The 14,026-nt window shown below is 49.9% G+C and overlaps 1 protein-coding gene across 1 annotated transcript; it reads right to left on the bottom strand.

Annotated features, from left to right (window-relative positions):
- Positions 1-4,815: 4,815 nt before the first annotated feature.
- On the bottom strand, positions 4,816-13,997 carry CIAPIN1 (cytokine induced apoptosis inhibitor 1). The gene is made up of 9 exons (XM_086469129.1): positions 13,968-13,997; positions 10,300-10,475; positions 9,841-9,993; positions 8,395-8,471; positions 7,951-8,119; positions 7,669-7,742; positions 7,223-7,338; positions 6,609-6,678; positions 4,816-6,046 (listed from the first exon to the last, which is right to left on the bottom strand). The coding sequence occupies exons 2-9, from the start codon at positions 10,454-10,456 to the stop codon at positions 5,936-5,938; spliced, it is 927 nt and encodes a 308-aa protein (XP_086325255.1). The 5' UTR covers positions 10,457-10,475; positions 13,968-13,997; the 3' UTR covers positions 4,816-5,935.
- Positions 13,998-14,026: the final 29 nt, after the last annotated feature.

The following is a 14,026-nucleotide window of genomic DNA, read 5'->3' as shown; positions in this document are numbered from 1 at the left end:
CTCCAGAATCTCTCATTGCCCATTGGTCCTTGGGATCTGTTTCCAACCTACGTGCCTGGAGGTGCGTGAGATTTGGCTTAGAGCAGGCACCGCTCAGCCACAGCTCCCACCCTACCCTCATGGCGAGGAGACCCATTGCTTGTACTTGGGTGGGATGCAAGGGCAGCCTTCCTGCACCCTCCTGACATGGAGCTGGGGCAGGGCGGATGTCCAGCAAGGGATCAGCAGGGGACTGCTGGCCACCTTTTGGTTGACAGCTGGCTGAACATCAGCTGGCAGCCCAGGTGGCCAAGAAGGCAAACAGCATCCTGGCCTGTATCAGGAATGGCGTGGCCAGCAGGAGTAGGGAAGTGATCGTGCCCCTGTACTCAGCACTGGTGAGGCCGCACCTGGAATGCTGTGTGCAGTTTTGGGCCCCTCACTACAAGAAGGACACTGACATGCTGGAGCACGTCCAGAGGAGGGCAACAAAGCTGGTGAGGGGTCTGGACAACAAGCGCTGTGAGGAGCAGCTGAGGGAACTGGTGGTGGTTAGCCCGGAGAAGAGGAGGCCGAGGGGAGACCTGATCACTCTCTGCAACTACCTGAAAGGAGGTTGTAGTGAGGTGGGGGGTGGTCTCTTGTCCCAAGTAACAAGCAATAGGACAAGAGGAAACGGCTTCAAGTTGCACCAGGGGAGGTTTAGATTGGACATTAGGAAAAATTTATTCACCGAAAGGGTTGTCAAGCATCGGTACAGGCTGCCCAGGGAAGTGGTGGAGTCACCATCCCACGGCACTTCGGGACATGGTTTAGTGGTGGACTTGGCAGTGTTAGGTTAATAATTGGACTTGATGATCTTAAAGGTCTTTTCCAACCTAAATGATTCTGTGATTGTATATAGCCAGGCTGGGTGGCCTTTGGGCTGGCCTAGCACAGCCCTTCTCACGTTCCTATAGCATGAAATGACCAGTGTTGTTATTCTAAGAAGGAAAGGGTTTAAAAAAAAGCTGACTTCAACTAAGAGGGACTGCTCCTGACTCCAAGAACAGGAGCAGGACACCTGAGACTTGTATTTAAAGCCTTGGCAGCCAGTTATCCTCTGCAGAAGCAAAAGGGAAAGCTTCAGGGGGGCAAATACAGCTGCAGAGCAGTTCTTCAGCATCCCACTGTTTACAAAGGAAGGCCACGAGGAAAGGGAAAACAACAAAGGACATGAACAGAATGACGTGATCACTAAACTGCGGAGGCAAAATCAGAAAGCTAAGGTACAAAAGAGCTAAGACCAACAACCGCTGTGAAAAGCTCTGCATTTGCTTAACTGCCTCAAAAAGAAGAGGAAGGAAAAGTAAAAGGTTGCCCTATTGCTTCACCAAGAAAGAGTCATTAACCAATGAGGTGCAGAAAGCTGAGACATTTGTAGCGCTGCTTTTGCATCCTCCCTTATGCCTAAGATTAGTGGGGATCAGATCTGGGATAGGGTTTTTAAAGAGGAACCAGGAAAGAAGCTGTGAAATAGCCTTGGAGCAGTTACATGAGTGAGCAAGAGGTGAAGAAATGCAGCCAGGGTTGATTAAGGAACTGCCTGAGACTATCTCTCAAGATCTTGGGGGCTTTTGCAAGCGCAGGCAGGAAGGGTGGGGGCAGTGTCTTTGTCTGTTGGCTATTTTTAAAAATATGAAGCTGCTACAGGCAGAGCTGAGCCTCCAAATTTCAGTTCTCAGAAAGATGCTATCACAAGAGGTTAAGCAAGTGTGTGAAGATAAAGCAGGAATAAACGCAATGCCCTCCTTCCCCCAGACATGTACATGTCACCTCCACCTTTGTATGGACAAGGTCCCCATTGTCCCTGTCTGCACTCAAGGCAGTTGGGTGAAACATCTGTGGTGGGTTTCCATACCAGGAGCACGGAGAGTGTCCTCGCTGCCACACAAGATCTGCTCACTGCACAGAGGAAGCCTGACTCAGGAGGAGAATCAGAAGTAAAAGTGCTGCTTCTCCCAGTTTGTTTTTTTTTTTTTTTTTTTTAGGGAAGAATTGTAGCAGCAGGCACCTGGGGAGAGCACGGAGGAGCCCTTCAACCTCTGGAAAAGAGGTGTACCAGGGAGTGCAGCCAGGGATGTCTCTGCAGCTCCTGAGGAGCTGCTGCCTGATGTGGTCCCCAAGCTTCATGCTCACCGTGATGGTACTTTTGGGCGCTAGTGGACAAGCCCTCAGTGCTGCGGTCACTGCCCGCCCAGTTCCTACATGGTCCTCAGCTGAACCTCCCACAGAAAGGGCTCAGCAGAACACAAGATCTTGAGCAAAGCTGCAGCCATGCCAGAGCACACAGGAGAGGCCTGGCCTGCACCCTGCTCCCTGCCCGCTGGAAGAGCGGCAGAAATCCACGTGGGAAATAACAAGGATGTGACCGAGGTCACAGTGAGAAAATCCAGAAAAAGCAAAGGGAAAAAGAAAAAACAAGCCAAGGAGCAGAAGAGGAGGAATGGGAAAGGATAGGGATGGGCGAGGGTGGCAGTGCGGAGGACCATAGTATACTTGGATGGCATGAAAGAGAGAAGGAGAGAGGACGGCAAAGAGAAGAGAGAAAACAAGAGAATTAGAGAAAGAAGAAGCAACAGAGAGAGGTGGAAGGAAGTGGAGCGTAGAAAGAGAAGGAGAGGAGAGACCAGAAGAGTTGGAAGAAAGGGAAGACACTGGGGGAGGAAAAAGGTTCAGGCTTAGGAAAAAGAGCAGTTAATTCGTTGGGTGATTGTGTTTCTGATGGCACATTCATTGGACTTTAACACCTCTGAAGCTCTCAGAGATGTCTGGGCCAGGCATAAGGAGAGGTTTATTCCCTGCTCTGCAGACGTCCCTCCCTGTCTCGCAGACCATCTCCTTCTCAATTAGGAGACCCAGTTTCTCTGGCAAAGAAGGTTACCAGCAGGCATCGTGTTTACTTAAGAGCAAAGTAGCGCACGTAAAGCAAGCTGCAAACACACAGAGGAAAGCTTCCTGGCCTGTGGACCTTCAGGCCTCTGAAGGCCACCAACATGGCCATGCTTTTCCCAACAGAAGGAAAAGCAGCCGCTCTAATTCAAGGGGAGGAAAGCAGACGTGCAAGTGGAGCCAGTGCTGAACTCCCCAGCTTTTGGTTCCTCCCCAGGTCAAAGCCGTGCAAGGGGACATCCTGGGGTGTGATACAGAGGCAGGGGTAGATGCACTGGCATGTTTCTCCATGAACGGCTCCATAAAGGCTGAGTGGGTCCTGAACAGGCTCCAGGGTAAAAAGGGACATTCAAAGGATGCTAAGAGAGGCAGGAGAAGGGCAAAAAATGCTGCTGATTTCATCTGTCAAGAGGAATGGATGCTCGGCTCCATGATGCAGTGCTGGGCTGGGCACTTGACCCGCAGCACAAAGGGCTGCATCTTGCAGCCCCCTAGAAAACTGGAGCAATTCACTCTGATTCAGTTTTATTACTGGGGAGGGTTGGAAGAGCCTCCCTGATTATTTTAATCCACCCTTTTTGTAAATTAAACTATTTCTTTGTCCCCAAGATGAAACTCACTGGTTCTAGTGGTGCTGAGAGGAGAAGCTGACAGCACTGGGAGTTGCTGCATGCAAGGGTCACAGAGCTGGGGGGATGAGGACCAGGTGATCCTGAGCAGGCGCAGCTGCTGGAAGGAGGCCGTGGAGCAGAAAAACTGGCAAAAAGAACCCTTGGATGTGGCTGGAGACAGGAAACAGCCCGACCAAAGCAAACTGGGTAGGAGAGGCACATGCCTGCACCAGGGCCTCTCCCTGTCCCTTGTCCTGCTTATAACCCAATTCCATCGCCTTGGATGGCTTTTTGTGCTTCTGCAGCTGGAAAGAAAACCATGGTCTGTCATCTTTGCGTGGCACAAGTGGAAACAGGAAGAGGTGAGGTGAGGGAATTCCTTTGGTGACAGTCCTGGACCAAATCCCGCACCCTTGGTCCCTCTTGTCTAGATGTCACAGCCCCAAATCCTGTCCTGATGCAGGTGGGACCTCCCAGGCTGCCCCAGCCCCTGCTTTGGAGGAGGAACCACAGGAAGGATAAGGCTGCCAGCAGGCCAGGGAGGGAAGAGGGATGTGACTTACAGCCACCAAGGAGAGGACGAGCAGATGCTCATCTTCGCAGTGCCCTGCCCTTGCATGAGGCAGCGGAGCAGAGGGGATGCTTCCAGAGGGTGATAGTTGATGCAATCCCCCAAAAGAAATAAAACCACCTGAACGATGCTTCAAAACCATTGCACTAAGAGTAAAAGATCTCACAAGAAAAAGCGCATGGTAGGAGACAAAGGAGCAAGGCCGCAGCTGGAACGATGGAAAACAGGCAACGGCCAGATTCAGTAAGGTTGCAGGGGTCTGGCCTAAGGCAGCAGGCGCTCAGAGGCCCCGGTCTGGCACACATGTGGCCACACAGCTCGCTCTGTGCCAGAGAGCAGTGTGATTTTTAGTACTTTCTGCTCTCAGCAGCCTCGCTTGAGATCTGAGCATGAGTTAGTCTCACACTCCCCATGGGCCATACCAGGGGTGCTTTGCACACCTTAAGGATTCCCTCCCTTCTCTCCCTGCAAGCCACCTTCTCCTCACTCCACCAGAAGAAAGCCTCTTTCTGAAATCTAGACCAAAAAAAGAAGGTAATCTAGGGCAGCTTGGTTCTGTTCTTTCCAGTGGGCATCAGGTATTCAAGTCATATTTTCAGTGGAAAAATTTATGGAGAACTCCAAGATACAACCCAAAATTTAAATGCTTCCACAAATCACTGAGGCTGAGCAAAAGGAGAGATGGCCCTAGAACACCGCTAATACCAGTCTTAAAACAAACGCTTTACTATTCGTCACTTTTATTTCAAGAACAGAACAGCTTTTCATCCCAGCTCCCTCTGAGTTTTGTGTGTAACTCGGGTAGCACAACAACAAGCAGTCACATCCTGTGGAGCAAGAGCTCCAAACAAAGCAATCCCCGCCGAGACACTGGCTTTGGGTTTTCCTCTTCTTGCTCCCGGGGTGAGAAGCAAGCCTGGCACAGAACATGAACAACCCCCTCATCCCACACCTGCATGGATGCTTCACTAGCAGTAATTACACAAATAAAGAGTCATCAGTATCTTGCGGAGCAGGAGCAGATGGTGACCACAGATCATCTAGAAATTAAGTTATTGCTATGTTCTTACTTATTGGACACTGCAGGTAACTCACTTGATAACCACCAAGAGAGGCGATGGTCTCAGGTTGCCCTTGTGTTATCAGTTCACATTGGACAGAAAGGTGTGGGAGGACAAGACAGATGTTGTTTAATCTGCTCCCTGCCTTAAGGGCAGGAGTTTTCTCAGTGGGACTGAGTCTTTGTCATTTTGATGAAAATAGGTGGGAGCAGGGGCTATCATGGGCAAGCTCCCAAAACACTTGGAAATTCATCACGCCTGCCAGACTTTACCAAGGAGTTCACATAGGCTGCTAAGAGAACATAGTGTTAAGTGCACTGACTGCTCCTGACCTGCAACAGGAGATGCTGAGCCACCTGCACACGGTAAGGAGCCGCGGGTTCACGTTTCAAAGAGAGCAGGAGCCCAGCGTCACCTTGAAAGCTGAGCCAGAGCTGCTGATTCATCAGGGAAAATCAAGGCAAACACGATGTCAACCTGACACTTGATTCTACTTCCCCCTGCTGGTGGGATATGCTGTGATGGCCAGCGTCCCAGTATCAAGTCAAGCAGCTAAAACAAGGTGTAACAAGAAGCCTAATACATACGTGTCACCAATTATCAGGTAGCCTAAGTGATGAGCTCACAGCATGTCAACAACCAGTGTCAGCACCCAGTGCCCTCCCCACAAGGAGTATTGTCCAGAGAGTGTGAGTTTGAGAGCATGAGGAGGACTGCAGGAAGAACCTCAGACTGATGGAAAAGCAGAGGAGTCCTTCACAGGACACACAGAGATGTCTTTGTTAGGCATCATGCAGCTGGTTCTCTTTCAGGAGAATCTTGTCCCCAGGCTTGAAGGCGGGCATCCCCAGGTACGGGCAGCTGGCACAGCGGAATGCATCCCCCAGGTAGCACTGGCAAGAGAAAGAAAAGCAGGATAATCTTGTATTCAGGGGCAACTTTCTCTCCCACTGCAACATGTTTTTTCCAGCTTAAGAGATGACATGCACCTCAGCATGTATCAGCACAGAAGCTGCTTCCCTTTTACCCCCTTCTCAACACACGTCTGGTCAGCGCAGCCAGCAGAGCTCGGCAGGGCGCTGCGCTCACGTGGAAGAAGTGAGTTACCACCCTGGCACAGCTGCAAGCTCGGCTTGGACAGGCCCCTAACCACCAAGGGTCCCCATGGGCTCTCCCAAGGTGATCGTGGAGCAGATCACTGGCTAGCACATAAGCAGGGAGGTAAGGGTTCACTGTTCACTCTGACTCCAGTGCAAGTGCCGCTCTTGCAGGAACAGACAGCATACACTGGTACAGAGCGTGTGGGCACAGGGCAACAGGCTGAAGCTCTGTAGAAGCTGCACAGTGTCGGGAAGCACCAAGCCAGCTTAGGGAGCAGTCACTAGAGAATGCAGCTCTTAAGACACAAATCAAGTACTGCAAACCACAGTATAAAACAAAAAAATGACTATTTACATTTCCACAGGCAGATTTAGGCTGTGAGCTCTTCTTCTCCTGTTCCAGCTCTTCAGCCAGGCCACATGTGCTGTAGAAAAAGAAAGAGGTCACCTGCATCTTTCTGCTTAAAGGTTGCAAGTCACGAACACTTGTTCCAGCCCTACACACACACACGCAACAACCCTCACTCTGTCACATGACACAGCTGACTCCAGGACTTTCAAGCTCTTCACTTTGTTCTTCGACACCATGGTTTGTATAACAAGTGTTGAAACGCGCTCCTCAAGTTTACGCTGTGTGGGAAATGATGCTACAGCACTTGCGACGTGTACTGTTTCTCCTTGAAATCTGAGAAACCAGGGTTTTAGCCAAGGCTGCACAAACCGTGTCTCCACGTTCAAAAGACTGTTGATCATACTGGTGCAGTAATTTGTCGCGGTTTCGGTGTGGCTAGTCAATTCTCCCTGTCCTTGGATTTACATTCAAATAGTTGAGACGAGAAAGGACATGAACCAAGAGAATTATGCTCTGAAGAACAGCAAAGTCTCTACAATCTTTTTAAAATCCATCCAACTATAAGCATTTAACGTCCCAGTTAAAAGGTTCACTGACACATTAATCCCAGCACTGACCAGTTCTTGCAGGCTTTCTTTTTCCCCATTTCTTTGCAGGATGGAGCTCTGAGGGATGACGGATCTGGCTTTTTCAAATCCTCCGAATCCAACAGCTCATCAGAGTCCAGAAGATCCTGAAAACATACGATGGAAGACAACATGCAGGGAACTGATTTGTCAGTAGGAAATGATGCTGCTGTTATGTTCAAAGAACTGGTGCTGTCTGTAGCACTAGCATTGAAGTACCGCAGTTGTGCCCTCTTATCCATGTCTCCTCTCTGCCCTCATCACACCTCTGGGCTCTCAAGACCACAACAGTAGATGAGATATTTTGCCCTGGGGATGTTTTTCTACCTCTTAAGTTTTAAAGCTTCCCAAGATGCAGGACTGAAACTGAAACTAGAGTAGGAAAGAAGAGGAGAGAGAAGGAACAACAGCAAAGCCTCACAAATAAGACCAGATACCATGTCTTCGTCATCCATATCATTGGCAGAGAGTGTCCACAGCTTGGCAGTGGCTGGGTCCACAGCGGGTTTTCCTGGAGCCAAAACAAAGGAAGAAATAGTAGTTACTCCAGCCTTTGCCCCATCTACTCCCAACATACAGAGTCCAAACAACTCTGGAAAGCCCCACTTCACAGGTTTTTACTGCAGTGCTCCCTACCCCAGAGTTGTCTCCCTGTTCCAAGGGATGCTTGTCACCCCAAAGGCAGGCAATCCAGACACTGACCACACACCACTCCTTACCTGAAGGACCAGGTTTCTTGGCAAAGGAAAGTTTGAGCTGACTGGAAGATCCCACTTCAAAATCGGGCTTCCTGCCTTCTATCTGAACAATGAGGAGGTCATTGCCTTGGTAACCCAAATGCTCTCGGACTGACTGGGCCTCCTCCGGGGTCAATGCTTCCTTTTGCAGCTGCAAGGTAAGATTTTTGGTTAACCTCCTGCAGAAGCCCTTACTTCAGCACACAGCCCAGCATTCCAGTGAACACAGACAACCAGTATTTTCAATCCTAAAGAAAACCACCGCTTTTGCAGTAACTGAACTTTGGGGCAGGCAGTGCCCATACACATTTACAGTAAACCAGAGCAGCTAAACACCTCGTCACCCAGCAAGTCCCACGGAATCACCATCTACATTTCAAGGTAACTGCCTGAAGGAGTTTCTGGAAGCAGTTAGCACATACGTACCTCCTTCACTTCCACCAGCCCAGAGAGAGTCAGAGCTGTGGGGAGTTTGGCTGCTGTCTTGATTCTGCTGTTGTCTCCTGGAAGACATGAAACCAGGAAGTAGGAGGAGGGAAGAACAAGAATACAGGTCACTGAGAAACCTGGAAGAGCAAGGGCTTTAGAAGGAAGTACTCAAGCCAAACCTCTGCTTTAAAATTGGGCCCTTTCTTGTTGACAGCAGGAACAAACCAGAAAAAGCTTAAGCAGCTTATTCATTAAAATAATATCCTGGAGCCATTCTAGCTCCAGATCTGTTGTATATAAGCCAAATCTTCCTCAACCCAATTAACACCCAGCAAAAAAAGGAAAAAAACCCGCCACCCCAAAACCCAAACAACAAAATCCCCCAAAACATTTTCACATATTAAAGTGAATGGCTCATGAAGTTTCCAAAACATGGACTCCTAAATGAACGTTACATTCAGGAACATAACATTCAAGAGCCTTGTTCTCGTGGGCAAAAGCCATTATAATCACTGTTTAATCAAAACCTCATTACAGGCTTCTCTTGGGCACAGGATTGTGCTGAACAGAATCCATTCACCCTCTCTCACTAGTCCCACTTGCACTTTATTCCAAGTCCACCAAATTCCAGCCTGTCAGACATGACTTTGGAAAAAAGAAACCTCATCTGCTCCAGACTTTGAATGCTCTCTGTTCTGTCCCAGAAGTGTTCCCCCCCCCCCGGCTCCAAGGTACCACTTGCACCCCAGAGACACTGCCAGCTTCAAAGCATTGGCAAATCTTCCCAATCGTAAGAAGGTGTTTCTGCTGCCCCTTACGCCACCATTTTCAGCACTGTTGGTTGTGCCAACAGAAACACCATCAGCACAGATGCATCTGTTCTTATCAGGTGGTGTTTCACCTCCCACTCCCATCTTGAACCAGCTCCCTGTACCAGCAAGGTTTGAATGCAGGTCAAGTATAAGACAGAGAAGCAATCTTGTTTGTGTTCACCTCCCTCTGTGCTCCTCCAGCTGTCCCATGGCAGTTGCTCTGGCCTTACTCTTAAAACTTAGTCCAAACACTCTGGATAACTATTTCTCAGCTGGCTTCTGAGACAGCTTCTCTCACCATTTGTCACCTGTTTTTAAAATTACTCAAGAAGCTCCTCAGAAACATAACATCTGCAACTATTTAATGTTACATGCCCCAGGAGAAGACCAGTGTCCACTGAGCTTTTCAATGTAGTTTAGGAACAACTTTTGGTAGAAGGAGAGTGAGTGCAAACCTCTCTGACAGCTACCAGCTGAAATACAGGATAAAAATTTTGCTATCGAGGTCAGTGTGTCAGAAGAATGAAAATCACTGAAAGTCGGTCAGGGTTCCCGTCCTTTCCATTTCAGCCTAACCCTCACAAGAATTGCTGTGCTGCCATGAAAGCAAGGCTGATGCAGATTCTCTTACCTGATTCTGTAACCACCGGTTCTTTCAGGAGCACACGGCCCCCCGGCTTAAGTATCCGAGCTATTTCTGCCAGCACCTCCACACTGTGCTGCGCTGTGCTGCCTGGCACCACACCAGAGAGGATCACATCAAAACTGGACTGCCTGTGAGCCGCTGAAAAGAAAGAAAAGAGGACGATGGTACAACTTTACACATATACACACAAAGCTTTGCTTAATACATCTGTTCCACCTCCCTCCTCATCTCCCATGCTTGTGCACAACAGCAATAACTGACGAAGGACACCCATCACAGGGAGTACGCCAGGGTAGATCCCATTCTTTGCTGTACAGCCAGAGTCAGCAGTAGGTGCTATAGTTGTTCCGAATGCTGACCTACGACCAGGGAAGATGCCAGATCATGCCACAGAAGCACCCCCTCCCTTTAAATGAAACAGTGAAAAATTAAGCTCATTCTTACACTGAGACAGCTGGTTAACGTTTTCCACAGAGACACGATTATCGGCTCCCACCAGTGCCTGAATTTTATCCACCAAATCCTTCAGGGCTTCAACTGGCGTGGAGCTGTCCCAGATGATGGCCACGCGCTGGCCTGGCGCGATTCCGTACTCCCCCATTTCTGCAGCAGCAGCAAACCTGGCAGCGGCAGAGAGAGGGGGAAGACAGAGAGGAAGGGTAAGTGCCAAGCGCAGCATGAACCTCTGAGGTCTGCGACTCAATCACAGAGCACTGACTTGTCTTAATAAATGGTAATTATTTTCTGGAGACAGACAGCACAGAGTTCCCACAAGCTGAGCGTTAACAAGACATTGAGAAACAGCTACACTTAAGGGCATAATTCAGTTTCTCCCCAGTTCAGAGACCAGTTCTGCAGGGAGACTGCAACCATGCTTAAAAAAACCCCAAACAAACCAACAAAAAACTTACTTGCTTTACTTAAAGATTTGAATAGAGATGTACACAGGATTTCTGGATTTCCAGACTAGTGACAACTATTTGACATTAAACCCCAATCTGTCTCTCCTACTCAGGACAAGACCTAGTGGAGTTTGCTTCACATGAGAAGAAAAAAAGCCAAAACCTAGTAACTTTCTGCATTCCCAGCATTCCGGATTGAGGCTCTTTCTACTCTTACCATTGGTGGTTCTGGGTGGACAATTAGATGGAGGGAGGAGGGGGCCAGAACGTGCAGTGAAGTGACAGTTTTAGGAAACCTGTCTGCACTAATATTTTATAAAAGACTGTATTCCTGACAGAGTCCAAAGAAAATCTGCACTATAGAGGTGTTGGAACAGTAGCACACCAGCACTTGTACTCGTAGCAGCACCGGCTACTGAAACAAATTACCCAGCCTCTTCCACTCTACTCATTCAATGCAAACTCAATTTTCTTTCTAATTCAACATAACCACTGAGAACAGAGAGCACCGGTGTAATGGGTTTGTGTGGCGAGGTTTTGGTAGTGGGAGGGTTACAGGGATGGCTTCTGTGAGAGGCTGCTAGAAGCTTCCCCTATGTCCGATAGAGCCAGTGTCAGCCAGCTCTAAGATGGATCTGCCGCTGGCCAAGGCCGAGCCAGTCAGCCACAGTGGTAGCGCCTCTGTGATAACGTGTTTAAGAAAGGAAGAAGTTATTGGGCAGCAGTAATTGCAGTGAGAGAGGAGTGAGAATATGTGAGAAACATCCTGTAGACACCAAGGTCAGTGAAGGAGGCGGAGGAGGTGCGCCAGGTGCCAGAGCAGTGATTCCCCTGCGGCCTGTGGTGAAGACCATGGTGAGGCAGGCTGTCCCCCTGCAGTCCAGGGGGGTCCATGGTGGAGCAGATATCCACCTGCAGCCCGTGGAGGACACCATGCCAGAGCAGGTGGATGCCCGAAGGGGGCTGTGACCCCATGGAAAGCCCACGCTGGAGCAGGCTCCTGGCAGGACCTGTGGCCCCACAGGTGACCCACGCTGGAGCAGTCGGTTCCTGAAGGACTGCACCCCACGGAAGAGACCCACGCTGGAGCAGTTCATGAAGAACTGAACCCGTGGGAAGGACTCACGCTGGAGAAGTCACGGTGGACTGTCTCCTGTGAGAGGGGACCCCACACTGGAGCAGGGGAAGTGTGTGAGGAGTCCTCCCCCTGAGGAGGAAGGAGCAGCAGAAACATGTGATGAACTGACCACAACCCCCACTCCCCGTCCACCTGCACCATTTGGGAGGAGGAGGTAGAGAAACTGGGATAAAGTTAAGCCCAGGAAGAAAGGAGGTGTTTTAAGATTTGGTTTTATTTCTCATTACTCTTCTCTGATTGGTAATAAATTACAGTTTTCCCCACAAGTTGAGTCTTGTTTATCCCATGATGGTAATTGCTGAGTGATCTCTCCCTGTCCTTATCTTGACCCACAAGCCTGTTGTTCTATTTTTCTCTCCCCTGCCCAGCTGAGGAGGGGAGCCATAGAGCCACTTTGGTGGGCACCTGGCATCCAGCCAGGGTCAACCCACCACAACCAGCGAGCACTCCAGTTGCCTAGTGTATCTCAAGTTAGCTGCAAGCCACACATTTGCTTCAGGAGAGCCTGTTGCAAGGTCTTTACCAGAAATCACTACGTTACATGCTGGATAATGCCTTATTGCCACCACGTTGTCATAAAAGCATAGCTTACAGGTATGCTGCACCAGATTCAACTCAGTTGCCTGCAGTCAAGGGTGGAGTGGATTTTGACCCCCTGTTCCACTGTCCCCAAGTGCCATGAACTCCTCTCTCCCCGAAACTGCAACCAAGTTCAGAATAGGACAGTCCTGCACCTCATCAGAGCTACTCTGGTAGGAATTTGTGTTAGTGCAGCTCATGCTGCCAACCAGCTAAGGAGTGGAAGATCGTGGATGTATGCTATGGGTTACAGTCCTCACAGTTGGCCTTGCATGCATATGCAACAGAAGCTAAGCGACTACAACAGATAGTAACACCACTAAACACACATATTAATCTCATTAAAAAGGCACCTTTCCCAGGAAGAAGGCTGAAAACTTCAAAAGATATGCAAGCTGTCAGAGTAACATGGAGAAAAAAATACATAGAGTCACACATTCCTCTCAGAATAGCAGGCTGTGCCCTTTCAAGATCGGAGTCCAAAATACATCAACAGCAACACCAGCCTGCATCAATCCCTTGAGATGCAATCTAAAGAAAGTAGGAAGCTATTGTAGCCCTCAAAGACATGACATTACGCCTGCCTTCAGTCAGCGTAAAGGCTAGGAATTACCATCAAAGCACGCAGTCACGTTCTTGATGGGACAACGGGGAGGGTATTTTTCCCCTCTGATTTTTTCTGGTAGTAGATAGAATATATTTTAAATGAAAGGTTTTGCATACCAGCTGCCTTCTTAAGTATTTCCAGACCTAGACTACAATGAGCTATACTTGCTTAACGACCTGAGCGCTTGGCTGGCCAGGGCTCCATGAAGACGACAATCGGGTGCTCTCCTCTATTACAGGAGGAGGATTCCCGCCGGCTAGGATCAGGCTGCTTTGTGCCATGCCAGGGAGGAGGCCCAAGGGCTGGACCCGGGGCAGACACCGGCCTGGGGGTGGGGAGGGGGCCTTATCTTCATTTCACACACATCTTAACGGCCCTTGAGGAATGCGACTACCCAAAACAGGGCAAGGAAGGGGCTTTAAACAATATTGGAGGTTTCTAGTTCCGACAGATTAAAAAGCTGCCGCATAGAGCACGTCCCTTGGGCATAGAGCAGGCGGGCTCCAGCGGCCCAGGCCGCGACCCACGGCTGCAGGTAAGGACTGCGCTGGCCCTGCAGCAGGTGAAGGTTTCAAACACGTCCCCTCGTGTGGAAAGGGCAGCATACGCCTCAAACACCGAGCCGGGGACGGGTCACAGGGACGAAGAAACAGATACAGGAAGGAATTTCACACAGGAATTCCCTGGCCGCCGCCTCACAGCAGGCCCAGGAAGAACCTTTTTAAGGAGAAAAAGGGGGGTATCGGCTAACGCGGGAGGCACCCCTCGCCGCTGCCTATCCCCGCCACCGAGGAGAAGGAGACGCAGAAGGAGACAGAAAGAGAGAGGCCCAGGCCCAGGCCCAGGCCCAGGCCCCGGCCCCGGCCCCGGCCCCGGCCCCGCTCACCTCCGGACGCGCCCGCGTCGCCTCAGCACGCCTCGTCCCGGTCTGACGCCATCACCGTC

Source organism: Leptosomus discolor, chromosome 8 (assembly GCF_034619465.1).
Source record: "Leptosomus discolor isolate bLepDis1 chromosome 8, bLepDis1.hap2, whole genome shotgun sequence".
Lineage (NCBI taxonomy): Eukaryota > Metazoa > Chordata > Aves > Leptosomiformes > Leptosomidae > Leptosomus > Leptosomus discolor.
The sequence above is the reverse complement of the archived record's forward strand: the minus strand, read 5'-3'. Positions and strand labels throughout refer to the sequence as shown.

What these genes read in the sequence shown, in the direction of transcription:
- CIAPIN1 (XM_086469129.1), bottom strand. Translation starts at nt 10,456, where the DNA reads ATGGGGGAGTACGGAATCGCGCCAGGCCAGCGCGTGGCCATCATCTGG. An exon ending in ACCGGTGGTTACAGAATCAG is followed by an intron (nt 8,472 to 9,840) that starts GTAAGAGAATCT and finishes CATGTCTTCCAG; the next exon opens with GAGACAACAGCAGAATCAAG. An exon ending in CTAAATCTGCCTGTGGAAAT is followed by an intron (nt 6,047 to 6,608) that starts GTAAATAGTCAT and finishes TTCTCTTGCCAG; the next exon opens with TGCTACCTGGGGGATGCATT.